This window comes from Zalophus californianus, chromosome 1 (genome assembly GCF_009762305.2).
Source record: "Zalophus californianus isolate mZalCal1 chromosome 1, mZalCal1.pri.v2, whole genome shotgun sequence".
Classification (NCBI taxonomy): domain Eukaryota; kingdom Metazoa; phylum Chordata; class Mammalia; order Carnivora; family Otariidae; genus Zalophus; species Zalophus californianus.
The window spans coordinates 103907200-103919588 of record NC_045595.1 but is presented as its reverse complement, the minus strand read 5'-3'; the positions used below and the strand labels follow the sequence as shown (position 1 = coordinate 103919588).

At 40.2% G+C, this 12389-nt stretch overlaps 1 protein-coding gene across 5 annotated transcripts in view; it reads right to left on the bottom strand.

Annotated features, from left to right (window-relative positions):
- GYG1 (glycogenin 1) overlaps positions 1-12389 on the bottom strand; it is a 37330-nt gene that overhangs the window by 20822 nt on the left and 4119 nt on the right. For all 5 annotated transcript variants that reach the window (XM_027582433.2, XM_035726304.1, XM_027582430.2 and 2 more), the window contains exons 3-4: positions 11288-11462; positions 10833-10995 (exon numbers count right to left, since the gene is read on the bottom strand). In XM_027582433.2, the coding sequence (XP_027438234.1) occupies positions 10833-10995; positions 11288-11462 (338 nt within the window). The remainder of the gene's footprint in view (positions 1-10832; positions 10996-11287; positions 11463-12389) is intronic.

The window sequence follows — 12389 nt, the reverse complement described above, 5'->3', positions numbered from 1 at the left end:
ATCATCTTCATGAGGGGCAGGGCAGGAGGAGGGGGGATACACTGGTACCAGCAAATTCTAAGTCAATAAGCATCATCACAGATGGGGAGGGGAACGGCAAAGCGCTGGCTGCTACGAGGCATGTGGTGGAAGTGGCTCAAGAACATGGGATGCATCAGGAAGGCTTCCATGAGGAAGCTGTACTGAAGCCAAGATCTGAGGGGTACACAGGAGTGCTTGACATAATACAGGGGGAGATGAGGAGGGCAGATGGCGTTTCAGGCAGAACAAACAGCATGTACCACAGAAGGGAGGTGGGCAGGAACATGAAGCCGTGGAAAGACCTGGAAGGTGGCCCGTATACGTGGACTGTGGCATGGGGGAAGGGGTTGCATGGCACCAGGTGGGTTTCAGAGAGGTAGGCATGGACCAGACCACACAGGGCTCAGACTACAGACTTTATCCCCAGATTTTTGACTTTATGTTAAAAGCTATGGGGGCACGGGTGGGGGTGGTAAAAAGCAAAAGAGAGCAAACTGGGATAATGGAATGGTCTTCCAGAGCCCCAGCTGTTGGCTCATTGACAGAGGCCCAGAAAGACACATCATCCTGGTGCATTCTCCTACCACTGACCAAGCCTCTGGACAGGTCCAAGTCAGTCATCACTGGGACCAAGGTCAGCCACAACCACACAGCATAGTGTTTGCTTAGCCCCTGGGGGTTGGTGATTTTTATGCCTTCCTTGGAAAGTGACAACCATGGCCATTCATTCAAAAGAAATTAACAAAAAAAGTCTAAACAGCTAAATGTCTAACCTAAATCATAAACACACAAGTAACCAAAGAGGTCACTAAGCCACCTCAAAACATATTCTGCTCCATAACCCATGTCCTTTCCGTTTTAGGCTCATGAGATTTCAGAAAACATGCACAGAACCAGTCTCCCATACAGCAAAACAGCAGCTTAAGTGGGTGGGGTGTGTGCATGTGCATACGAGTGTGCAAGCACAGTGTATGGGAGATGGCAGGCAGGGAGAATCCTTTTCTTTTGAAGTGCAAGGCTGCTATACTGAGCAGTTACCTCCCTCCTTAGTCTGCTTTGCCCCAAGACCCAGTTTTCTTCCTAAATACACAACAGACCCAACTGGCTATCATTACTATTTGGTTTTCATTGGTTTTGAAAGAGACTTTAAAAATCTGGAGATTATTTAATATTTGGAACTAAGGAGTAAGATCAAAGCATTCGGTTTGAAGTCCAAGTGTACCTCATCAATCCTCTGTGTATCTCATCCTTTCTAAATGTCCTCAGTCAACTCTATGGATCAAAGGCATTCATTGAACAAATGTCTACGGAGCAACCTCTTTGTATTATGAGACTCACATGGGTCCTCATTTCTCAAAGGACAAACAGCTCAACAGAAAATCAAGATTTTACCCTCATAAATTCTAAAGGACAATAAAGACGGTGGCAGGATGTGCTTCACTGTTACATAAACAAAAACAGTTTAGCTATATTGACAACATATTTTCAGACACAAAGTATTAAATATTAAAGCCAGAATACCATAGCATTCATCAGTGGCTTACTTTGGATTCTACAAAGACACCCCAAATGTGGGCATACACACTGGTGGTTGAGGTACAGAGGCCTGAAGACTTACTAATTTCCTTTTATGTATAATCATCAAAATAAAGGTTGAGGAAATGTTCATAGCAGCTTTATTCATAATAGCACAAAACTGGAAACAGTCCAAATGTCCTTCAACAGGTGTAGGAACATGATACCTCCATACAATGAAGAATTACTCAACAACATAAAGGAAAAAACTACGCATACCCACAGCAACTTGGATGGATCTCAAGAGAATTATGCTATGTGAAAAAAATCCAGGCCTACTGTACCATTTATATAATATCCTTTACACCACAAAATTATAAAGATAGAGAACAGCTTTGTGGTTGTCAGGGGTCAAGGAGGGGGAGAGAGTGGGGGAGAAGCGGCCATGACTACAAGAGTAGCATGAGGGGTCCCCGTGACGAAACTGTTCCGTCTCGACCGTGGTGGTGGTCACACCAAGCTACACACGTAATAAAACTGCACAGCACACAGAAAACCCATATGCATACACAAACACACAACACATAAAACTCTTAAAACTGCTGAAATCTGAATAAAACTGATGGATTGTATCAATGTCCATTTCCTGTCTGTGGAATTATGTGAGATGTTACCATTGGGGAAACTGTGAAGGATACATGGGAACTTTCCGTATTGTTTCTTACAACTGCATGTGAATCTACTATTCTCTCAAAAATAAAAAAAAAATTTGAAAGTCTGAGGATTAATGTGCTTAAAATGCAAAAATATAATCAAGAACTGTTAGCCATTAGATTCTAAATTCCACAAGGACAGAGACTATGGCTTTTTGCTTATTACTATAATTCTAGCACATAGCAGAATGCCTTACACATAAATTACTTGTGGAATGAATGCAAGAAACTTGAAGATGTTCTGTAATAGCAGAAAAATTGAAAAAACTTGAATATTCCACCAAAGAGGAATGGTTAGTACATTATGCTACTAACCACTTGTGGGAATATTATTCAGCCATTAAAACAAAGGGCTATAAAGACCATCATTCCACCAAGCAATATAAAGATACACAGTGACAGACACCATTACCAAAACTAAGAACATAAAGATTCAGATTGGAAGAAAATAAATGAAACAACAGTAATTGTATAAGGGGACTGGTGTTACAGATATGCTCTCCCTGACTTTTCCTTAGTACAGTTGTATTATTTTTATAATTTTAAAATAATACGATGAGGGGAAAGAGCGAGATTGTGCCAAGACCTTTTCTAAATATCCCTTACCTGTTATCTTCATTATGAAATACACTATCAAAAGAAAAAAATATATGTGGGGTTTATAAAGCATATAATTATAAAACTCTGCCCAATACCCAATTTAAGGACTCAAATGTTACCAATACTGTTTAAGTTCTATGTGGGCTCCCTAATTCAATCCCACTGCCCCTCCCCCAGAACTACTAATGGTGAATTTTGTTTGTAATGGTCTTGATTTCCTTGGTTTTACCACATGTATAAGGATTCCCCAGACAACGGAGGAGTTTCACTTGTTTCTGAACTTTGAAAAATTGGGCATCATCCTATATACATTTTTCTACTAGTTTTTTCAGAAACAGAAAAAAAAATTAATTCCACTGAAAAGGACTGCTGACTACATGTAGGACAATGAAGAAATCTAATTCCATGAAGATCAGAATAGTAGTTGTAAAAAAGAACTTCCCAATCGGACAGGATGATCCCGGGAAACAGGAGTCAGAGCTCTTGATCCCTCAAAGCCCCTGGCCAGCTGCCCTTGGCCACCAAAGGCTGTTTCCGTTTACCCTCAGGTACCCTACAAACCTCATCAGTCCCTCAGCCGTGTGCCACATCAGGGCCGAGCAGGTTGGGACAGGAAACAAGCAAGAGGTGAAACGGGCAGGGAAGACCTGTGAGTCAGTCGTCCCATTCAACTGGAAAATCCTTAAACAGTCAACAAGGACCTCGCCTCTGGAGGGGACAGCACAGAGCATAAAAGTTCCATGGCCGCCGACCTCATTATGTGACTACAGAGGGTCAACTTCGAGCCCCAAATTGTGTATTAAAAATAGAATTAAACATCACTTGAAAGTCTGTAGCTTTTTACATAATTTTTAAGTTTAGTATTTCAAACATCTTTTTCCAAATGCACAATTCCACGTTTCAAGGTCAGGCAAATGTTTTAACTTCATCAGAAAAATCTGTATGTAGTATTATCAATACTGTCTTTTTAGAAGTCCCTAAATTAGAGCACAATTCAAAGCAGAATGCAAAGCTAAGTATGTCTGTGCTACAAAACACACAGGGGTGCTATGAAGACTGCTGAATTTTCACTACAACCCCCCAGGACTTTTTAGTCCATTACATTTCAGACTCCTGGAGGCAGCTTTATTTATTCTGACAGGTTAAGACACTTCTAATTTCAATCATCTCTGAACCGACAAACAGGATTAGGAGACCTCGCTAGCAGCTGTGATCCATCAGGCCGGGGCGTGGCAACACAGGTGAGAAACAGAAAGGAAATGGGACAAGGGACACATGGCACCTGTTTAGCCAACAAGCAAATACCAGATTCTGCCTCATCCTTTCACCTGGCTGCCCAAGTATAGTGATAACCTTACAACCACCCAGTCTTCTCCAGGTCTTTTGAGCAGGGACATGAACCTGGTAACCACAGACACATCACAGCATCCATCAGAAACTCTATTTTATAAAACAGAAATGGAGTGCTGTCTTTCATATGAGTGCATTTGTTTTGGCCCTTCCGTAGTTTGCTGGCAGTTGGCCTGCCTCCTGTGGATAGCAGGGAGGGTGGGTCAATTCTGGTTTAAACATGAACCCTAGGAGCTCAGTCACAGGAATGTTCCCTCTAGACTCGTACTACTCGAAGTGGTCCAGGTTTTAGCACCACAGGCATCACCCAGGAGCTTGACAGAAATGCAGAATGCTAAGCCCCAACCTAGACCTACAGAATCAGAATCCACATTTTAATCCCTAGGTGATTTCTTTGGATATTAGAATATGTGAAGCACTGGTTTAGAGTCAGAACTAGAGAATGACTTTTTTTTCAATCAGAGAATGCAACTTGCACTGTCATTTCTATAGAAAACATCTGAAGTGACATAAATTAGGTATAGGCATTATGGCTAGGATGATTAATAAGAAAGGTTTCGGCTCTCAAATGGTTCTCTAATAAAGTGGCAGAGGAGCAGATATCAAGCAAATAATTTAAAGTAAAATATGCTTAATATTATATATAGCGATATAGGCAAGCACTGAAATGAAAACGTGACTCGCTTTGTTAACGCTGACTTCCACAATATACTAGTATCATCGCTTCTGCCTATAGCAAACATGCCAAGGATTACAGTTTATGAATGGCTCAGATCTTGGGGATATTTTTATGAGGTTCGCCAAGGATCATCAGATGAACCCCAGGTAGCTCATGGAAATCTAGGCACTTGGAGCTTGGGTCTCACTATCACTGCATATCACCACCCTTCCCCCCAAGTTGGGCTCCCAGCTCAGCAGCTTCTCCCTCTCCCCCCAACTCGTGCACACCCGCTTGCACATGCTCTCTAATAAACAGATAAGAATCTGTTTTTAAAAAAGATTTTAATAATCAAGATGTTAATTAAATAACGTATAAATGCAAGGGAACATTTATTCTTGGCCTAAATTTCACTTTCTCAATTTAAGGCAGGTCCTCCTAAGTCTAGATTCTCTTAGCACTCTGAATTTATCAGAATCACAATTACATGATTAGTTATATAATTATTACTAAATTTCTGTAAGGTCTCATAAGCTTTATAGAGGCAGCTATAAAAATCTGAATTACTTACCAGTCTATTGCTGGCCATTAAACTTAGCATCCTGCCCAGATTAGTACCTAAAATTATATAAATGCTAAGTGGACTACAGAAATGTAGAGAGTAATATCTCCAAGAATGTTTCCAGACTCAGAAAACAATGCAAGACTTAAGTGTGCAGCTGATTGAGAAAGACAAAGTACTTCTAGATATCGTGGTTCGGGGGGAAGAGCAATAAGCTGCAGAGATAGTAGACTTGAGCCTCCATTTCCTTATCTGTAGGATGAGGAATGTATCAGCTGTTCTCTACTCAGAGGAATGAATTTTAAGTAATTAATCTGTAGTAAGGGCCATGTCCTAGAGATTCTCCTCCATCCTGTATTGCTATCAGGATTCATTTTCGTGAATGCTGCAGAATGGACTAATTGGGAGGCAATGAAAAAACCACACACACAACCCAGCCACAGAGTCAAGAAACACTGTCTGGTTCAGCCCTGGCTCCTCCACTGGCTAAGGAACACTGGCCAGGCTGCCCTCCCAAATGGGACGACGGGTTCCCAGGACTAGTTATACAGCAGGCCCTCAAGAACGACTTGCTACATGAACACATGAATGAGTGAACGAGCAAGTGAATGACGACCTCACAGGACTGCTGGGAAAGAAGTGAAGGAGTCAGACAGGTAATACGTTGGTCCTTTCCCCCCTCTCCATTTCTCACGGGGTTCATGATCTCTGCTGGTTACAAGGCTAAAGACAAACAGATGGCTAACTTAAAAGAAATACTCATGGGTATAAGGAGGTAAAAATAGCTCTTGAGAAAAAACCTGGGTACTCATTTGTCTTGCTGTTACACGTTATGACTTTTGCTTTTCATTTTTACTTATTCAAGATACTTATTACTCGAACTATCAGTTACATGATATAAATGCAAGAGAGTGGAGTAGTTTTCAAAGCAATTGATGAAGTACTCTCCGGGCCGCAAGCAGCTCCTATTGGGGCAGCTGGGGCAAGCCCGCCACAGGCAGCCGGCAAGGGAGAAGCCACCAAGTCAGAGCGAACCCAATGAGGCGCGCTAGGATTTCTGACTGATGTGGGTTGGACAAGACAAGTGTTATCTGGAAATACCTCTCACCTTCATCCCTTTTTTGGGCAGGTCCAATTTGAAGCCTAACTAACTACAAAGATTAAAGGAGGTAGCCGTGGGGTCAATTTTACACTTTATAATAATTTAAAGCCAAATCTTTTCTGTTAAAAATCATTTAAAAAACTTATACTCTCCTGGTTTACTACATCTTCAAGCACAGAAAAAACATCTTACAGTTTAAGGGGCTCAGTGACCACTTGGAAGATGGAACGTGTAGGTATAAGAATCTCATAGCAGGTCTTGGATTCTGCCTAAGGTAAAATCATACCTAATAGTCGATCACCAATTTATTGTCTCCTATTTTTTCTGAAAATTCAACTATAGACCAAAATTTCATTACTCCAATTAAGTAGCTTAGGGTATTTTGGTTACAGTAAAGTAAATCCCCAATTAAAAAACAAGCAAAAAAAAAACCCAACAACAAAAACAACACTCCAGGGGCGCCTGGGTGGCTGAGTTGGTTAAGCGTCTGCCTTCAGCTCAGGTCATGATCCTGAAGTCCTGGGATCGAGCCCCATGTAGGACTCCCTGCTCTGTGGGGAGCCTGCTTCTCCCTCTCCCTGCCACTCCCCCTGCTTGTGCTCTCTCTCTGATAAATAAATTCTTAAAAAGAAAAAAACACTCCAAACTGGAAAATATGAAATCCTCTTTTTGACTTGGGTTTTTGAAACTAACACATATAGATAAAATTTAACATACAGCAATTTCCAAGCACTAAACTCAACTCTACCCTGAATTTAGGAAACTTAGGGTAACAGGGGGAAAAGAAAGTAAACCTCAACTTGCTTTCAGATAGATTTCCTCAAGGGCCAAATGCATCACCTTTGTTGCACATGAGTATGTGGAGACAAAACCGATGATTAGTATCTAATATGACCTCTTTCTTCCTCTCACTGCTAACAAACCCCGAATTAACCTGATCTTGTCACATCCTATAAAATGTGTGCAGATATTTCACAACAGCTATTGTTCAACTTTCAGGAAACATGTAACTTCAGTTATGAAGTAAGTGCCAAGACAGTTTGCAAACACAAACAACAGTATAGGAACTTAGACACTTCACTATGGAAAATGAGAATTCAGCCATGAATGAGGTGCACAGTCACTAGCTCTAAATTCCAATACTCGACATATGTGGAAGGAAGAGAGAAGTCAAGGTATCTAGCATGACTGGCCATGGTACGGTTATTCTCTTGGCCAGAGGCATGGGGAGGGGTAGTAATTAGAGGGCTGGTGATTAGAGACATGCCAGCCACATTCCTCTGCAGCGGAAGGGCTGCAAACGCAGCTGCAAACACTCAACCACCAGGAGCCTGCGTGGCTTGTCAGTGGACACCCGGCCCTATAGTGTTTGTTGAACGTATGTAAGAGATTAAGCAGGACTTGCGAGATATTCAGACTGAGATACAATCATCTACAAATGGGTTTCCTTTAATACCGATCTAAAAATACTGGGACCTAAGCTCCCTGTTCAGGAAAACTGGGGGATGAAGGGGGATGGCTAATATCTGTGGATAGTAGAAAATGTGAAACATCAAAATGTTCATTTCAGTGCCTATGACCAGGACATCTAAACAAAATTGCTCACTGCACTGAAAACTTCAAGTAAAGCAAGGTTACTACTGCCATTAGAAAAAAAGATGTAGCTCACGATGAAATGTTGTGTCAGTCCAGTAAGTCTTTATGTCACACACGTATTAATTCAATAGGACAGTAAACTTCTCCTGAGTGGAACAGGCTCTCCTGGTATGTTGTGAGCTTTCTTTGCTAAGTAAAGCTTATCAATACAAAGGGAAAACTACCTTTCATTTAAGAGCTGCTAATCTATTCTTCTGTTGAGTTTAAACAACATATTGAGAATGACTATAAGGTCCAATCTGCATAACTGAATTTTCAACTCCTTCAGTTAAGCATTTCTATTAACAGAAAATTCAATCCTTCACTACCAACAAGCCAGTTAAATGAAACACCTTACAGAAGGACCAGCTCCTGGAAACCCTGCTGCTGAATAATGAAATGTGCTACCAGGCACAGAGAGAATCTCTCAGTGGTTTCAGATTCTGGCTGAAAAAGCAGAAAGTGCTTTCTAGCTGGGCACTTTTCACACATCCTCGCTTCTTAACAATGAATTCATCAACTCCTCTAGTACCTCTTAATTCTCAAACAAGGTAGATGATCCAGATGGGTCTCTACCAGTTAATCATTTAGTTTTATATTCTAAAATTGGAACCTCGATAATTTGCCATGGCATACTACCATTTGGTATCTCAACTCTTAACTCTCAACAAAATCTAGTACTCTTCCACGTTAGAAATTGGATTGATTCTCTTTACGCTATTATAGTAATTTGGATTTCAGGTTGCTGGATCTATTTCAGGATGTGAATTGTTTACTGGAGTTGACAATTTACACTGAGTTTCTGGCAAATTACAACTACTTCCTTCAAATTTGATCGGAGGAGGTGAAGAAAGCTATATTTTGACGGGAAGGTTAAGACAAACAGTGGACTTCTGCTAAAAATACTCTCACCTTCCTTTTATGCAAAGGCATAAAAGTGAAGTGAAGAAGTTGCATTTGGTCCTGACCACAGTGAACACTCAACACATTATTTCCTACTTAAGGGTGCTTAAAATAAGACTGTACTTCTTATCAGATGTCGTCATTCATTATGGTGCAGATATTCCTGCTGTTTTAGAGCATATAATGTCATGGCATAGAGCAAAGTGTCTCAACCTTGGCACTACTGACAACAGGGGCCTGGTAATCCTTTGCTGTGGGGGCTGTCCCCGTGCACTGTAGGATATTTTCAGCAGCAACCCAAGCCTCTAGATGCCGGTAGCACCCTTGTCAATTGTGACAACCCAATAGGTCTCCAGATGTTTCCAAATGTCCCCCAGGAAGCCAAATCAACCTCATGTTGAGAGCTCCTGGCATAGAGTTTAAACTAGCCAAATGGTGACACAAGAAGGACACTTAAACTTTCTTATTCTTTTCAATGACACTGCAATAGTTGCAGATCCCAAATCCTTTGTCAAGTGACCAGAGTTTATTTTCTGTGAGAGCAACAACAAAAATCCAATTTCAGTTTTATGTATAACTGAAAATGTTTTAACTTCAGCAATCTGACAAACTTTTGATCTTTTTGTTTAAAACGTTTAAATTTGAAGTTATGACTTTTAACTTTATAACTAGTTAATGGAAATGAATCTTCATATCTTTACCGAGGGCCAAACCTATGTCAACTGAGGAAAGCCGTTTCTGCTAGTTTCAAAAGATCTACTCCCTGCAATCTCAGATATGCTCTTGGAGAGGAGAGGAGGAAGAAAGAAGCCCCTGGTGCCGAGGATCTACTTCAGAGCTCAGGGCTCTTTGGCACAATGTCAAGTATCTGATAGTAAGTCCCTGCTGAGAGTGCCACTTCTTAGAACCGATCCTTCTTCTCTGATATAACTGGCTTTCTTCTTTATTCCAAAGACCCATTAACATTAATTTTAGAAAAAGCTGCTTTTGCACATTAACTACTAGTTCTGTCTTGGGATAGTTTGTTGTTAAAAAAAAAATGGATTCTTTATTATTTCAGAGACTGGCCTGAAATGGAAACATACCTCTAATTCATTTGATCAAATTTCTCCAAAGGATGTGGGGCCCTAAATCCACGAATAGTCAGAACCTTTCTATATATACATGTAGCTACAGATATGCTTCTACGTTATGGAAAATGGATGCTGACTTTGCCAATGTTCTGTTCTTTGGCCTTGCAAATGCCACTCTGATGTGCAGCCTTATACGGAATGAGAATTTGGAGACAAAGAGTGATCATTTAATTTTCTATCTTTTTTTAAAAATGCTTCCCAAGAGAATGAGAGCCAAATTATCAGGTTTATTCCTCCAATTTCTATGGAAACAATGCTTCGTCCTCCTGTTAGCTCTTGCAGTTAAGTTTACTTAGATTTAAAGATAGTTGTTAAAGTTTTTAATTTGTTTAATAAGAGTCTTTTGAATTCTTGAATAATCATGGTTCATTTATCATACTCTAATTTAGAAACAAGAAAGCCAGTTAAAGGCAGGTGTATAAAAATGCCTCCTAGCTCAGTCTTATGCACTTACAGAAGAAAAATGCATATGCACACACACACAACAGTCTTTCCAACAAGAGTACAAATGAAAATGTTTGCTACGTCTCATGCACTGCTGTCCTCCAGGCACAAGGAATGAAAGCAACTAGATCCCTGAGAACAGCCGCCCCTGGAAGTTACTAACAGCTTATCAAATATAAAGATAACAGATACCTACCATCAAAACTGCCTTGCTCAGAAGCAAGGTGCAACAGCTGATTGTATGTTTCAACTGAAGGCTGATAAACAAAGACTCCAGAATTGAAGCAGTCAGGCCACCCGGGGTCTGGTGCCGCCGACAATTCTTCTCTCTCAAAAAGATCATCAATATTTGCTAGGACCTAATTTAAAGGGGGGGAGGTGGGTGGGAGGGAAAGCATTACAAAAATGTTCTGCCCCAGCATACTCTTCCTAAGTTCTAAGTTATCCAACACAAACGATGCAGTCTGCTGCTGATCTTAACCATTCAGATGACAGCTGTAAAACAGCCTGGGCTTACTCTCCTTCATCACCTGATGCTTTCAATAAGTGGTTTTATCTGAACTGTACTGTCAAGTCTTGAGAGCATTCCTCAAATGCCTAACTGGTCTCAGTTACTATCTACATCTTTCCAGTCATCAAAGCCACACTCACCAGAGTATCTGCATCCATGAACACACATTTTGAATACTGTGTAAGTGACCAGCAATGGAGTTTAGTTAACGTGACACCCAACTCAGGCCTTTTCATTAAGGTTAGATGCGCAGAATCACCACTGTCCAAGACGTCTACTGTGATGACTTCATCAAAGATTGTCTCTAAAACTTTTCTGCCAAAATAAAATCCAGAAAACAGCATTTAGTGTCTTTTCAGATAAGTAACAAGTAACCCATCTAATGTAAAATTGTATTCTTAAGTTTACCCATAAATTACCAGAGCAATCTGTTACTTTGATGTAGTACAATCTCTTAAATAGGTGGTCTTAATTTACTTCAGGCCAAACTGTATCAATTTATATGTGTATCTAACTAACTTCACTAATAAAAATTGCTTTGGTGAGGATGAAGTACTAAACATCATTACAGCAGAACTTTTCTATTTTTATTTATTTTATGTTATCACTGGATACCAGGCAAATTATAGAAACCACCTGTCAAAATGTGACTCCCATTTTGAAAGAGCACATCTTTACAACAACCTATGTATTTAATGATATTTCATTAGAATTGATTCTTGCTGATTACTGCATGTTTCTACAAATGATGCTAAGTGCATATAATACCTGCAACGAAGCCTATAACTAATCACTTTTGATAAAGCAGTTTACATAGAGCTATGCATCCCAAAGGATGTTCAAGGACTCAGCTAAGCTATTTGGTTGCCAATTTTTAGAATCGAATATAACCAACACTTAAAGTATGCTTAGCACTTTTGACATAATGATTCACTTTGGTTTGTGAGGTGAAACACTTCTCCAGGCCCAAAATTAACTCAAGACTTATTTTAGAAAGCAATCTTGAAGTGGGTTAAGCGGGGGTATACTTAGGTAAAACACTAAGCTCAGCACAGCATATGATAAAGACATCATCATTGAAAGTTTATAATAAAATGAAACATGCAGAACAAAACTGGCATTGTCTTATCTGTCCCCAAGCTGTAGAAAAAGATGTTCCAATTCACACAGTAAACATCTTTTTGAAAATAAATGGTCACTGGAGCCATTTAGCACAGTAAAAGGGGATCTAAGACTACATCT